This window comes from Lepisosteus platostomus, chromosome 14, assembly GCF_059453375.1.
Source record: "Lepisosteus platostomus isolate fLepPlt1 chromosome 14, fLepPlt1.hap1, whole genome shotgun sequence".
Lineage (NCBI taxonomy): Eukaryota > Metazoa > Chordata > Actinopteri > Semionotiformes > Lepisosteidae > Lepisosteus > Lepisosteus platostomus.
The window spans coordinates 31,026,064-31,043,099 of NC_142624.1; the positions used below are offsets into that span (position 1 = coordinate 31,026,064).

The 17,036-nt window shown below is 38.6% G+C and overlaps 1 protein-coding gene across 1 annotated transcript in view; it reads right to left on the reverse strand.

Annotated features, from left to right (window-relative positions):
• The window catches only part of tmeff2a (transmembrane protein with EGF-like and two follistatin-like domains 2a), a 76,224-nt gene that overhangs the window by 12,165 nt on the left and 47,023 nt on the right, over positions 1 to 17,036 (reverse strand). Inside the window, exon 5 of the mRNA XM_088605622.1 lies at positions 3,451 to 3,547. Coding sequence (XP_088461748.1) covers positions 3,451 to 3,547 — 97 coding nt within the window. The remainder of the gene's footprint in view (positions 1 to 3,450; positions 3,548 to 17,036) is intronic.

Sequence of the window (17,036 nt, forward strand, 5' to 3'; positions counted from 1 at the left end):
TTGCAGTACTACCCAACAGTCTTATCAGGAATTAATAAATGTCACCCACTTCTCAGATGAACATCAGCCCAATCATAGCTTTATTACCCATTAAATAAGGCAGGGAACAGCACAAGTCAGTTCACCACAAGGACAAGCAACACCAGGTAAACTGAAGAGACAAACACACACACATTTAATCACACACAATGGGGAAAAAAAGACACAGAAAGAAGTGCAAAAATGCATTATGGAGCTTGTTCCCCAACACGGCAACCCACTGGTGTACATAAAGGATAATGTGTCTGGAGCCCATGCATTTTTAATGAGCCTTCTCACATTCTCCTGCCCTGTGCATTATTGCAACACTATACTCTAGTACTGCCTCAGACAAAGTAGAACACTGCATCACACTCTGTTCCCTTGTTAGTCTGGAGTCATGACCCCACACTCTGCAAACACGCATATTAAATCTGGCAATTGTGCACTCTCATTCACACAAACTCGATCCTACACTACTATCCCACACCATCTTTACCTATTGACAATTAGTGACTTCTATAAACAAAATAGATTCTAAAAAACTCAAGTAATGACAGAACAGCTTTGAGAAGGGTAGATATGGAGCGTGCAAAAACTGGGGCCAAAAACATGTCATTAAAGCATAAAAAAATGCCAAAAGCACAAATACATGCTCTGACTGCCAGGAAGCATCTGAAAAAATCTTGGTAACAAAAAGGTAAAGATCTAAAAGTGTGCAATATAACCATAATAGTTGGCACAGAGTGACACAGTGGTAAAGGCAGCTGACATGCATGTTATAGCCATGTTGCTTGATTGTTCTTTACTCAGGCCTTTCTTCCTGCTAATGGTGCACTCAGTCAGACAGGTCTTGAGATGCTGTGTGCTGGATGAACCTCTGTGCAGGACATGGACTATCGATTTGCTAGTATCATGTATTTTATTTTTTTAAGCCTGATGATTAATTATTGTGCTTACTCTATCACTCTGACACTATAGGCCTATGGTAATGTGTCTCACTGTAAAAGTGTCTTGAGAGCATGCTTGCCCTGAAAACGTGTTTCTATGTAAACAAAAAAGCATTGACTGGAAAAGTGCACACCTGATAGCAAACATTACTCATATCTTCATCACTTTACATGCTAAAATTGAAGTTACATAAAATACCCAGGAACCAGGACAATAGCAACTTAATCTGTTATTTTTACACTCAAATGTTTTTGAAATTTCAGAAAGAATATTGACCTGATCTTTGAGGTCAACATGCAGCTGCTCTGCTTGAAAAGCCTTGTACCAGGCTTAGCTCAGAGCCAAATCAGATAAGCAGTCATGGCACCAATACCCTTTTCTAGTAGTCTGTTCCTGTCAGTTATAGCTCAGTTACTTTCTAAGCCTAAGGTGCATGCATTAGAAAAGAATTAATTACTATGTAGTTCTATTCAATGGAAAGTGCACAGCGGACAAAGGTTGTTGCTGTACATCAAAATACAGAATTTATCCCTTTAATCCCTAATCTTAATATTTTAAAATAAGACGTGTGTGAAGAAAAAATCAGATATAGTCCAACGCACAAATTGTAAAACTCTTCTTTCTAAATTAATCTAATTTATCGGTCAGTGCAGCAAGTGCAACTGTTTCTACAGAGTTAAGACAGTGAACTCAACCATGTTGGGTCAACTATGGTTAACAAGACCAGAGCAAAAATGAGCCAGAGGAAAATGTCATGAACTACTGCCTTTGTCACAATTTCATCTACTGTACCTCTGAGCTGCTCAGCTGTAGACTATGCTTTTGTGTGTAACTAAGGAGAACTCCCATTTCACTTTGACTATGCACTATTGCTCTGCAGAACATCACACAATGAAAAAGTGTTATAAAATAATTGATTCAGTGTTTCAGGTTGATCATGATCATTAGTAAACTACAGTAGCCACAGAAATTATTTCCTTTCCAGCTGCACCCTTCTAGAGTAATGCCAAGTTTCTACCCACCAAGTTTTCCATCCAAACCACTGGCTATTCTCCCTTTGGCCTGTTGGCATTTAAAAACTAGGTCTTTTTACCTGGCTAAGCCATTTGAATAGTAATTGTCTGCCTCCATTTGTTGGGTATTAATCCTACTGCTCAGACTCTATTAAAGAAAGATAGAATTGCTGCGACTGTAAGCAGCCATTCTAGGCATCCCTGAGCATCACACAAAATAATCTATCTTTCTCCACAGTGACTCAGCTCAGTAAAGGGAAAGTGGGCCCAATTCAATTAACATTTAGTTAGGGAAGATGCATTTTAAGGTAAAAAAAATTAATCTACAGGAATAAAATGGGTGGTGATGTTCCATTTTAAAATCCCATGCTAAAAATAAATCTTATCAGCAGGCATTTGGCCAAGATATGAAGTTAAAGTCATTTTCATGGTCTGCATTAACTCTGGGAGAATTAGCCAGCTATGTTAGACTTGCTGAAGTTTGTGTGCAGATAAAATCTCTTACATCCCAAATTAGGCAAGCAGAGTCAGACATTCTGAGCAAGTCTATTGCTTATGACTTGAGGTTATGAACATGGACAGTCTACCTACTTGTTTAAAACCTCGTTCATGCTGTAATTGGGTAATTCAGGAGCAATAATTGCTATTGCCAGCTAATGTTGCTATACAGTGCAGATAGAGACATCTATGTCACTGTGACTTTCCTCAGCTTTGCAGAAAGCCAAAGAAACCTTATGAACTTGTTGTTTTGGTAAAGATGCTAGCTCTTGCTCATTACAAATCTGCCAAAAGCCATAGTCATTGTTCTCTCTCCGTTTTATTCCTCTTAACTCAAAGCATGTCTCAGTAATAAAACATTTTAATTATATAAACCATGAAGGGCATGCACCATGTCCTGATGTCCTGGGACCATTACACTTGGAAATGTTTGATATAAGCTTTCTAATCAGTAGCTCTGTCTTTACTCCCTTGGATAGCAGCATGAAACAAGGTCATTATATGAATGTGAAAGTGGAGCATGCACTTCTCTAGGAACCTCCTTACTTTGAAACCCGGTGAACACATCTTTTAAATTGTAAAAGTAAAAACAATATACTTCGTTCTTCAATCTAATGTCTGTGTATGTTTGTAAGATGTGAACTGTTTTTTTAAGAAATGTAATCCATGCCCCCCACACCCCCCCCCACTGGCTCTTGTATTTCTGTATTTTGCCATTATCAATAACGAGAATAAAAGATTTCTGAGACAGACATTTATCACACTGTGATCATGCAGCTTTGAGTTACTTAAAAATCTGTGAATTTCAATGAATGTTTTCTTACTGATTTTTTTATCTTTCATCAATATGATGTTTTCATATGCAATATTCTCAGCAATGTGTTCTCGATGGCCACTTTTTATCATGAAAGCAATGCACATGGTTCTTTGGTCTGAACCTATTGCTTCTTTGCTTTTAAATGACTCTTACCACACATCCTCGGCATCCTCGTCACACTCGGCACCAAACTGGCAGATGTCACATGTGGATGGTTCCTTCTGGTTGGTCTCTCCTGAGCCCTCTCCCCCTGCAGGGACACAGGGGCATTTTCCATGAGGAACAGTCACATTGTCACAACCCACCTAGCATAACATCTGCAAAAAACTTGCCAAACCTGGTAAAACATTCAAACACTTAAACATTCCATTAAACTCGGTACCTGTGTGCGTTCATTTTTGTTTGATGGTGTACAATGGGTACAACATAAATGTTATGCATAAATAGATCAGTTTCAGTCTTTCTGTTTAAACTTCAGCTGGCTCTATACTCACTCCTTCACACACAGGAGTTCACAACTCCGTCAGGAACACTAAATTAAGCTCTGGCTGATTTATCTCGCCATTTAATTTTGGTGCAAGATAAGATTTCAAAGGAAGGCTGCAGTAAGTCTAACCCCGATCTCCATCATCTTATAAGCATATCTGCTCTATTTGCATGGCAATGAGGAATGTAGCAGGAAAGCAACTTCAGTCTCCTATAAAACCTCAGTCTGCTGCGACTTGCTGCTCTTGCATCACTGAGGCACTGCCTTTTAGTTTACCACAAGAAACTCTTCAAAAGAAAGAAACAGATCAATAGTGGCAAGCGCTCAATCATAAAACAACAGGATAAAGCTGATGCAGTGTGAGATATAGTATCTGCTACCAGACTAAGGGCCATGCCTATAAAACATTTCTCACCACAGTTTCCACCTGCTTTCATTTTTAGTAAGGAAACAAGACAAATTGTAAAGAGTCATACGCATTTGTGGGAATGCTAATCCTGGAGACCCCTTGGGTAGTTTTGAGGCTTATGTTTTTCATTCCATTCAGAGTTCATACTTCTGTTTTCTTAAAAACACTGCAGTAAACTTGGTATAATGGTAAAAGCTCTGTATTTCTGTTTTTTTCCCTTTCATCTGAGCTTTCACCTCGGCATCAACATGTCATTATATTACTCTGTCCGATTTGAGGTTGCTCTTTCCTGTTTCTGGAATTTTTTCAGCAAAATAAGATATTGTACTTATTTACTACCAGACTAAAGATCCTGATGCATAAATAGAGGCTTGTGTTGTAGAGAACATACATTGTGTTAGAGCAATCTGAGAAATCTCTATAGAACCTTGGCATGGAATCTGTCAGGGTTACCACAATCATATTTACTAAAGATCATTATTACTTCTGGAAATGTAGTCCATCCTGAAAGCCTGTTGGTCAGGAGATTCAATGTATCATAAAATTAATGACAAGAGGATCACACATGATGAAGTTGTGCAAGTGAGTGCCAAAAAGATTCTGGTAATGTTTAATACTGACGTTAATTAACTTCTAACAATAGAATCTTAAAAAGAGTGCAGTGGCTGTTATCAGCATATCAACAATAGCAAAAACAATGATAATAAAATGGACTCATGCATTTCCTGACTTACACAGGAATGTGTAATATCTTCCTTATTTGGTACTTTAGTACTTAACTGAATCTAAAATTTTAACCAAACCATTTCTTGAAGATGCCTAGAATTTGAGACTGACAGGGAAGTGTCTTCCAGTTACCCATAGCTCTTGTGCAGAGATGTTTCCATTTCTCTCTTCTGAATGCAGTCCTGATTAATTTCCAGTGGTAAGCCAATGTCCTGGTTTCACTACTGGGCAGGAACTGACTCAATCTCTACCCCACAGAATATTTTTATCCTGAGGTAAAATCTCTCGTGTTCTAACCTTAAACCAGGAATCATTCTTATTGCATCAGAGGATGTAACATACCATTTTGAGGTAATGGGACAAAACCTGAACACGATAAATTAGGTTTTACTAGTGCATTACAACTTGAGCACAACATCCCTGGTTTTATATTCTACTTTTTTGCCATATATCCAAGTCATTGATAGAGATAAGAAAAAAACTAATGGGGCTAAAATGTTTCCCTGTGGTACCATTGCTTACCTCTGCCCAGTTAGAGGTCCCTAGACATGATGTACTGTTTCCTGTTTGCTAGTCATCTCCCTTCAGCATAGATGATGACCTTGTTACATGTTTATTCATACTAAAAATCTCACGCTGTGAAATTATACAATGTTTTTCTTTGTATTGTGCTTAATTTGACTACAGGCAAAGTAAATCAGTAAAATTTATCTCCTATTGTGGGAATCCAGACAGATTTTGAGAATCTCGGGTCAGATGGAAGACACTCTTTGGAAGCAGGATGTAACCAGCAGGTACAATAATGGACAGAAACCTGTTGTAGTTAATGATATAGTGATTCAAAACTTTGGAGCACAGATGTTTATGATAAAGCCTTAGAAAGAGAGGAATAGTTAGAAATTAGAAATCTCCCTTTAAAATTCAGGGTGCTAAAAGAAAGTGTTTGTGGCCTTTGTTAAAACCTTGATGTAGCAACAAATCAAACTATCCATCTATTCACACCACAATGGGCAGAGGTGTTAATGTCAGAAGAGTTGCAGAAGAAACGATCCACTGTAAAACAACAGAACTGAAATCCTTACTCCTATCAAATCTGACACCATAAAGTAAGCCATCTTCACTGATGCCCTAGCTAGAGGGCAATTTTTCAGTGATGTATAATCACTACTTCCAACTTGTACAGTAGAAATGGAGAAGAATATTTCTGTTTCTTAATTAAGAAAACATCAACAAAGGATATACTTCTGAATGTATGCTATGTCTCATCTTGTAGAATCCAATAATATAAATCCAAGTAAAAAACGTGACAACCCCTCCCCTCAGGTCATCTTTTGGGCCGAGCTCTAAAGTAGTCTGAAGTTCCTGTCAGAGCAGGGCCCGAAGACCTTGTAACCATGGTAACATCCAAGTCAGCTGGTATAAGAAATTGCTCCTATGTAGGTATTTTATAACTACAGGGGAGGGCTGCCAAAATGAGCTATAGCACAAACTCAGGGGCAAAGCCATTGGAAGGCAAATCAGGAGAGGAAGAATAGGTAGGAAGGGATACTGAAACAACAACATCTCATCCTGTCAGTCCTGACAGCTAACCTCCTGGAGAGGAGCAACAGCTAGTAAAGACACAGCACCCTGCCATTTTTGTCATCGCTGAGCCATTAAAGATCAATTCAAAATCAAAACACAGCACATTTTCAGTGTTAGAATGATACTGAAGAACTCAGACTTCACCTACTCCACTTTCAAGCTTTAAAGTTTACATTGCTACCCTCACCAAAAGTTCTTGCTGTCAAATAAATATCAGGTATTCTACACAATGCAAAATTCAGCAAAACATAGCACTGTAAGTCCTACTGAGTTGTGACTCAGAGGTTACAGTCTCTATTACCTTGCATTACCTATTACCTATGCACCTGGTGGTTTGACTTTTTGTTCTTTTTTACAAGTACAAATATTTCTGAATAAAAAAATAATTTTTAAAAGTATAACTGTCAGGCTCACCACAGCTTAGAGCTAGCATTAGCATGGCAGCTGGCAGCTGGCCTCCACTCCATTCACCTGTCTCTCAGCCCTGGTTGCCATGGACACCAACTGACAGGAGACCTGAATCACCTAGAGGCAAATATCATCTCGCCTGTCTGGGTGATTCAGGGATATTTAAGGGCAGCTCAGACTCTGCTCTGGGCTCTGTTATGGTGTTTGTACTCTGAACCTCTCAAGTCTCGAGCTTGTCCTTGTTTTCCCTAGCTTTGCCCTAGCCTTGTTCCTGTTTCCCTAGTGTTGCCTTTTTATTGGATTCCTGACCTCTGCTTTGATTCTGACTTTGTTCCCCGATTCCCCCTTGGCTTGTTTTTCATGGTTACTCGGCTTCGGACCCTGCTTACCTTCACAGCATTGTCCCCTAGGCCTGCCCTTGCTACAAACTGTTCTATTGTGTTTCTTGGACCTGAACCTCGCCTGCTTTGACCACGCTCCTTGGTTCTCCCCTCCGTGCTTTGGACAGTGTTTGTCTCCCACCGGCTTCGACCCTCAGCTGCTCAACCACGGACTTGAACTGCGTTTCCTGCCTGCAAACGCAGATCTGCCACATCACTGAGTCCCCAGCTAGCCACAGCATCACGTCTGCCCGTGTGCTCGGCTCACTCAGCTCACCTGTCGGCAAGCAGCCTGCAACTCGTCTCCAGTGCGAGCGCTCCCCGCTCAACCCGGTTCCTCTGGAAAACGCGCAGCACTATCCAGCTGTTCTGTCAGCGCCCTGCCCACAGTTTCCCATCAGTTACCCATCTCATCTGACTTTCGCCCAGCAAGTGGGTTCTTCTATACAATTCCCGATCCACTGCTAGTTCCACTGAGCTACTGGATTGTTACAATAGCAATGTAAAAAAAAAAGCCAGGACACAACAGGATGATTAAGTTCAATAGAATAATTAAATAAAATTACATATTTGCTATTAATTAACACAAAACATGCTAAGATGAGCCTTTAGTGTCCCAGAATTTCTAGACTACTACTCTTACACAGTCAGGAGAGCAAAGCATTAAACAAGGGCACTGAGTCAAGCCCAGACCCAGAGAGCCAGCTGCAAAAGGAAAGCCAATTACAAGCAGAGCACACGATACAGCACATTTCAAATTTCTGTGGCTAATCCATAGAACAGAGAACAGAGTAAGTATACAGATTTTACTCAGGCTTCCCTCTTTCAAATTCTCTCTCTCTCAGCAAGCCAAATCCTTCCCAAGCGGCATGCGAAATTCATTATTACTATTTTTTTTTAATGGTCTGCCAACTTTGTTGTACCGTGCATTCTCTGAGCTAAGTAGCTTAGACTTAGCTATCACATATCAGTGGGGAAAGTAATTGGTAGCTGGTTGGAATTTAAATCGTGTTTCTCAAGATACAGCATTTATGACCGTTCATTTGGACAGCCTCCTGCAGCTCTCCAAGTCCTAGGTAATGTAGGCCTATACAGGAATGGAAGAGTTACAGTGCCCACTGTTCCTCCCAGGTGCTGCATCTGAAATTTTCCTGGCCCTTAAAAAGCACAAATGTTTCTTCCATTTGTTATTAGCCTCATTTCCACTAACCAATCAATGTACTTACAGCACATTTTAAGCAACTGAACTGTACAAGACTGAAATATTTTTTTCCAATGAGCTTTTCATGTCCTCTAAACAGCATTAGCCTTTTGAAAAATCATTCTAAAGCATTGTTCAAAAGAACTTCACGACACCATCAGTTTCCCTGTTAGCTACTGATCCCAAACCAGAAATACCCACTCAGTTATACAGAGAAGGGCACTGCGACCCTCAAAGGGCAGAACACAGGAGAACTCACTCCATGCTCCTGTGTCCTGTATCATGCTACACTGAATGCTTACAACTGAGAGCCCAAATACTTAGAAAGGTTGAGAAAGATGTCCTGTGTGAATATTTCTCTTCCATACTGGGAGTGTCGATCTACTGTACCTTAGCTTTCCGATGTTATATCAGATCTGCTACACGTCTGCTAAAGAGGAGGTTCTTCATGAGGAATAGACAACTTGTGTTTCTGCTGCAGTTTTTAACTTGCCACTGTCAATAAAAGCTATGGCCTAGCCATCTTTATAAATTTCAGCACAAATAACAGCTTTCTACATGTGGTCATACTTATTAAAAGCTGTATAACAAAAGCCATTTAGTTGTATTTTTATATGAGAAGTGTTCAGTATGCATTATCCTACACATGTGTAATGTCTATCTGGTTTTGAACAATACTCTCAAACCTCTCTGTAATACTTAAAATAAATCTCACCCCTACAACTGTAAATATGACGATACCGTGATAGAAGACTGACTGTGCTTTTATGATTGTGTGTGATTTGCTACTGGGTGAAAGGTTGAAGAATCACTGTGCTGCAGGTGATTCAATTTTAAAGTATTTCCTTTCCCTAGTTGTTTAATTTTTCTCTTTATCTTGGCTCTATAGTATCCAGACTGCTAAGGATTCTCCTCTTTTCAATGAAGAATTAATCTGAAAAGTTTAGTCTTTTTCTTCTGTCTGCAAATCTGTCTTTTCTGAGCCAGGTGGCCAGAGGCCATATTATACTAATATGAAAGCATTATCTAAATGAAAACTAACCCATTTAGCCAGGTCAACAAAATTTCTCATGTATATTTCTCAGAATCATCTAGTATAAATTGTGAGCAATCCAGCTTTGCTGCTTCACTGGATTTTAAACTTCCATTTCTACCCAATATATATGCATATTAATTAGCTCTCATATTTTCACAATGTAAGAATCATCTAAAAAGACTTCTAATTCATACTATAAATATAAAATAAATATATTAAGTCAAAGTGAGCTGCCACAGACAGCTGTTTTCCATTATTAGAGCTCATTACCTTAACATACTGCAGCTATCCTCTGATGATTTAAATGAGCTTATACTTTACATGGACCACACAAAGAACATCTTTCAGGGCTAGTGATTTTAAGAGCAAGCAGAAGTCAATATGAATATCTATTTGGCTAGGTGTTGACTTGTATATGTATCGATAGGATTTATGTAGTTATGGAAAACTTGTATATCACATTATAACTGAAAAACAACCATGTAGAAATGCCCTGTTGTAATAGTGGGGAAAAAAGGCTTGTTTATTGCTGACACATTTGTCTGCAATCTGAGAATGAAAGAAGTGTAAGAAAATGGCTGTAATGATCATCCCTTTCTCTGCTTTTCCTCTCTGCGGCTCTCATATCTAGTAAAACGGGTCCATATTAAAATGCACTGCTGTAGTCAGCAAGGTATAGATCTGGAATGATAAAGAGCCCACTTAAAGCAGCTCTGCATCCCTTTCATTTATTACCAAAATGCAGATTAAAGTCTTCCTTCCACCATCAGGGATACATGTGAGTTTGAACCAGACCAGACTGCAGGCAATAGGCCCCTGTGAATTAGTTTAGGCCAGGCAGAAATCTGTAAGATCTGTGCAAAATCTTAAACCTGTAACAACAGCTCTGGTACAAATAAATACTTGGTTGGAAAACCTATAGGTTCAAAGTCTGAACTTCTAATGATTTGTTTATATTGTATGTGAAAATAGAGTAGCTGATCCTTTCTATATAATAAGCATAGTACACACATATCATCACTTTAAAGAGTAAGAAAGAACAAAGTATCAAGATAAAAAGTGAGCAGCTATAAATGACAAAGAGTTTGGACAACCTGCTGTGCTCTGTATAAGTGTAAATATTTATAGAAGCTCAGAGAAAGATTTAGAGCACTGTACAAACTGTCACAGTGATTCATAGATCTAGAGAATTACTGTATGAAGGATGTTCAAGGTAATTTGGTGGGATGAAGTAAAATAGAAACTCCTTTGGAAGCACTGTAGTATACTTCTAGAAAGATAGTTGTTTATAAAAAGAACAAGCCCATTGAAACAATGCCCTGTTGTCTGTGCAGTTTTTAAACCTGAAAAACTACTCAAAGAAGTGACTGGATGAGCAGGGCTAATGGACAGATGCGGACATCTGGTATGTTTAAAATACATTTTCTATTATCACTCTGTTTTAAGAATAGATTTAAGCATGGACATATATGCATATTAAAAAAAGAGACCAGAGAATGAAAAGTAGTGAAAAATATGTGCATCTTTTTTTTCAATCAGAAAGAATAATGGAGCAGTCTAGACTCCAGCACAACTGGAAGATAATTTTCAATGTTGGATTGTTATGTTAATAGAAAATAATTAAAGGTTTCAATGTATGCGTATGTAAAAAAAAATTGTCAGCCTGTGGTAATAGTTTTCAGTTTTTTTTAAATACTAATTTGAATGACTTTGGTTTCTAACCAGATGCATGTTAATTGAAATTATAGTACTAAGTGCAAAACAGGACTTTTGTAGGTGAAGAATAGGAAAAGCTTTTTCAGTTCCAAGGGCTGTGTGGGACATGCTATGTATGCATTTTGATGAGTTTGTCTGTGTTGCCTTGTTAGCTCATGACAGTAATTCTTTGAGATGTTTTGTCCTCACAAAGGAAAAAAAAAACAAATCAAACAAAACAGAACACTCATAGAATCATCACCTCCTTCCTGCTCTTTAGACTTCTTGTTTTATACTTAAGAGACTTATTTATCTTTATTGCAATTTTTAATACTTGGCATACTATTCATTTGAATAGGTTCCATCAATTAACCATTTATGCTTGGACTTGGACTGCAGAGAGATTAAAAGATACTTATTGAATGTCAAACAGCTAATATGTTTTTTAAATAAATGTGTATAATTGCCTAAGCCTTACCAACTACCCCTTCTTTGTTTCGTTGCTTCGTTTTAAATGTCTAACACTCCAAATAAAGTTTCTATTTTATCCATCAAATACTACCAATAGGAAATCAGACCCTGTTCAGGATTACTAAAAACACTCCAGCTCTTGACTGACAACTTTTGACATTCATTTGCTTTGTCAACTGGACAATGAACATCTAGTTTTAATATTGCAATTAGAATAGTTCTGAGACAAATGTTTTCCAGGCATGATTATTGTAATGCAGTGCTTATTGATGTATCTGAGCATGTTAAGTTCAAAACTCAGCTGCTCAGATCTGATCTAAAATTTGAATGCACAAGTATATATCACCTGTTTTAGGTTCCTTGCATTGGAATCCTGCTGCTCATCTTACGTGGCTTGAAAGGATTGTGTCATCACTAAGCCAGGGAACTGTTGTCTCCCTATATACCTACACATTGTGTATTTGTGTGGTATTTAAATTTAAATTTACCTGTTTAATTTGTGTATACCTGGCTCTTTTGGTTGTATTGTAAAACACTTTGATATGGTTCATCATGAAAGTTGTAACATAGACCAAAGATTATTATTCTAACAGTATAAAGTTAAAAGGATGTTTTAGCAAACAACTGATACAGGATGAGTAATGTTGGAAACATCCAAACGTGGACCAGAAGTGTCTGTCACAGATTAGGAGTATCTAACTTCACAATATTGGTGCCAGAATGTATTCCAGGACATGGCAGGAGAGGAAGTGCAAGTGAGCTGCCCAAAACTACCAAATTAATTTCCTCAGCTTCTCTATCATTTAAGACAGCGGCTTGACACTGGCGCCTTTGAGAGATAAGGGGTAGCTAAGCTTCTTGCTCATCTGCTCTTCAGGCACATGTGGCCAGAGAGCAGAGCAACTAGTTAATCCTGGGTTTATCAAATTAAAAAGATCCCTTATGCAGCAGCTTAAAACAGCCAGGTGACAGGTTTTAAATTGCTTTTAATTTTTCTCTCCTCTGTTGTTGGTCCCTAGGGCTGGCTCCTTCACGGCAAGGCAAGGCAGTAAAGATCACAGCTCACACTGAAGGGAGACACAAAAACCAATTCCCTCCCTCTGACCCTCTTTAACTCCCTCTCACATGTACTCTCACCATATTTTGCTCTCTCCCTTCCTTTCTTTACTATTTCTTCTTCCTCACTACCACTCCCCTACTCCCTCTTCTTTCTCTCCAAAAAATAAGAAGTACAGAGCATTTTCAAAACCTCTTAATATTCTCTTGCAAAGTAAAGAAACTCTTTGGGACCAATCCCCTAAGATTTACTCTCTGTATTTAAGCAAAGGTTATTTTTATTCTGTGTTAACCATTGCCCTTTAAAGAATCCAGGATAGCAAAGAAGCCTGGTCTCAGCACACCTCGAAATATGGTTACAATTTTAAGGTGTAAAATAAAACTGCAAAGCTCACCATTAGAGAAACATGTTTGTACACCAGCAGCACACAATATAGTCATTCTGAATGTGTGAGAAAGGTTAAATTTCCACCTTGAACACTGCAGAGTTGAGGTCTCCAAGGAAGTCATGGAATGAAGTATTCAAATAAACAGCTACATAAGAGTTAAATTAAAAATTCAGGCACAGAACCCACTTTGAAAAGCAATCAATATGCGGGCAGAGAGGAACTTCACAATCAATCTTACATCATATAAATGCATTTCCCGCCCCGTGCCGAAAGCTGATTGCAGTCGGAATTGGCTCTGGAACTGCCTATTATTTTCCTTGCTCATTTTCGTCCTCTTTCTGTCCTGTTTAGAGGTGACAGGTGAAGAGAGAGGGTGCAAATGTAACCTATTGGTGCTTTCTGTGGTGACAATTGGAAACAATGAGCAGCCAAATGGCAATCAGCCACCTCTTGTCTCATTAACACCAGACTGGAATCATGCAAATCTGCCAGCTCATTCACAGAGTTGCTCTGATTGTATGAGATGCTGATTTGATTGCACGTGTCAATCATGATTTTTGCCAGTGCAGATTTAACTTTTCTGACCTTTTGTAAAGCTCCTGAAAGATGCTGGAACAAAAGCAAGAGAAGCTGAAGTCCACTTATGTGTTAAGATAATAGGAATGAGGTCACCTTAGAAATTAGCTGTCAGGTGGCTCATTAAAGTACATAATAAATAAGGTAAATATTATAAGGTATTTCTGAGTAATGTTGATATCGTATAAAGTTTAGTTACTTTATTCAGGGATTTCCACTGTCTAGAGAAAACATTGGCTTGTGTTCCAGTTCTACTATAGCTTGAATATTAATCCCCTGTTTTTGCAGTTATCCAGGTTATTCAGAAGGCTGACCCAAATACACAGAGTAACAGCATGACAGTTAATCAGATATATTCCAACAATAACTTAAATTCTGTCCTCCAGTCTGACAGTAGCCTCTTTTTCGCTTGCCATGGTGTAAGATATACAGTATGCCAGCATCCATCACACAAAATTCACTTTGCAGAACGAAGAGTGTGGAGACAAAACTGGGAGCAGATAAGGCAAAGAGTGCTGGCCATAGGGTATGGTTGCATTGGGTTATCTGATTTTCCAGATGCTTTCTCTGAAGGCAAGAAACAAAACAAATATGTTTTCTTAGCTGGAAACAGGAAACTGAGATCCCTCCAGCAGTAGCCTCTGAGGCTGTGGAGTATATAACCCTCTATACTTCAATGAATTTGATAGGCTGAATATCCTGCTCTCTGAGAAGCTCTTCCTACGAATTAAGGCGCCTGGCAGTAAACACCAAAGGAATCACAGAATGGATAAAACATTATAAATTCCAAAAAGATTTGTTTTTTTAAATGTAAATATACATTTCTTTAAACAACTTCAAAGAGATAAAAATGAAACAGACAATGAAGGAACAGCAATGAACAGGAAAATGAAGTCCTCAATAACAGCTAAGACCTAAATCGCAACGTCAGATTCCAGTAGGCTGTTTTCTTAACAGGTTCTAATGCAGGCATTAATGTGGGTCACAGCTCCTTTGCATACTGATTCGTACAGCCCTGGCACTCCCTGTCAGGGTAAGTCAAGACAGCAGTTCCCTGTAAGAGCCTTAATAAACTGTAATTACACAGTATAAATCTGAGTTTGGCCTTGACGTCATTTGTGTCCCTAAAGTGATGCGAGTATAGCGATGCTACAGATACGAGCTGATAGAGCTGCTATGTAATTGGGTCTATTTTTTTAAGTATTGGTGCCAATGCTACTATACTAAATAATAACAAAATAATAATTTATTGTTGTTGTTGTTGTTACTGCTGCTGCACTGGGGCCCTGGGTTCAAATCCAGACCTGGGGTGCTATCTGTGTGGAGTTTGTATGCGCTGCTCAGCTTTGTGTTGGTTCTCTTTGGGTACTCCAGTTTCCTCCCACATTTCAAAAACATACTAGCAGGTTAATTAGCTTCTGTAAATACTGGCCCTGGGTGTGAGTGTATCCCATGATGGACAGGTGTCCCTTCCAGGGTGTACCCTGCCTTGCGCCCATTGGTTGCCAGGAGAGGCTCTGGCTCCCCTGCTACACTGGATTGGAAGAACTGACTTGAAAATGGATGGATAATAAGAAGAATTCCTGTATTATGTTTATATTTTCCTTTTTACTAATTATTATTTAGTTGGCATTTAATTAGATTTCAGTCAAACTACTGAAAAGTGTATCTCTGAAGACCGCATTTCAAAGATTTAAGAGTACTGATTCTAGCTCCACAGCAGTGCCAGAACTCATTCCAAAAAGGAGCACGCGAAGTGAAAATAAAGTGCCTAAAACCACAAAATTAATTTCCTCACCTTCTCTGCCCTCTAAGGCAACAGTCTGACTTCGGTGCCTCTGTGGGGTAAATCGGAACTTAGCCTCTCTCTCACCCACTGGCTAGAACAGTAACATTAGAAAATGTCTTTACATTTAATCTAATCTTTTATTTAAAAAGGACATCAATGGAGAACAAACAATCATTTATAAGGACTGAGAGCATATTTATTTATATGGCAGAGCACTTAGAAGAGCAATTAGAACAAAGAACCTTACTCAAGGTTACAACAGCGGCCAGCATCTCATCTGGGATCGAATTCATGAATCTTTTGTCTAGAGTCCAGAATGCTTTACACCACTCCTCACTGCTTCTATGGCTGGTCGTCCTCTCAGGGCTCAGGGTTCAACATAACTTCATATGAGTCCTACACACAGTGATCAGTGTTCAGTTTAAGAATACCACTTGTCATATTTAGTACTGAAGATGGAAGATTTTGAAATACCTAACAAACACGCTTTGAGTGAGATTCATGCTTTGATACTTCGGCAATTCAAAATGATTTCATACAACTGTTAGAAAAGGCCTCCAACCAGAAAGACTTGTGAGCCCTGCCTGAGGTGTAAGTGGCTCTTTCACTTACAGCTCACTCATAAGAATGTGAAAGTTTCAGAAAAGAACACTCATTTTGCACAGCTGTGTAAATATTTTCCAAAGTTCTTCAAAGAAGTTTTCAAAGTAAAAAAGAGCAATAAAATGAAAAAAAAAAAGGCTTCATGATTCAGTCCAATAAAACAAAACAAAAAAGATAATGTAAAACAGGTCTAAACTGGGTTAACTGCTTGGAAAGGATTTCATAAAGAATTAGTATTTTAACTTCAATTTTTCAAGGCTTTGACTGATTATGCAGCATATTCCCTTGCTGGTTTGAAGTGGGCTTACTTGTGAATAATATCTTGCGAACAAGCTGTTCCTTCTCTGCCGCTGTTATTATCCTCAGCTTTAACTTCAGTGAAGCAGCTTGGCTCAGGCAGACAATGTCACAGGCGTGTGGCCCGATCACCTCTCTTCTGAGGACATGCTGAGAACAGGAACAAAGTCTAAAAAATGTTCCTGTCAGTCAAAAGAACCAGACAGCCAAAAGGAACATGATAATAAGACCTAGCCACCAACCCCAAAAAGAGGACAGCCAAAGACGTATGGCAATACTCTGTCCACGGTGCTCACATCCTTTCTATTCTATTCATCTCCAAATGAGCATTTAGAAGAGTTCTCTCAGCTTCATATTAATGTGCCTCAGGTTCTGTTTTCAACCAAGAATAACCAACAGAACTTACATTTGCACTTGATTTAGAAACAGGTTGTTTATACGGTATCCGTGAAAAATAAAAGATCAGAAATAGCACATTAATCAATGCTTGGTCAATATAGCTTACTTAGAATGGATATTGTACATGAATTATCTGTCCATCACAGAAAGTTCGAATAAGAAAAGAGAGAATCATAGAGTGCTGGGTTTGCATTATAGTATAAAAGTTAATAGTAGCTGCGAAGCTGGAAAGG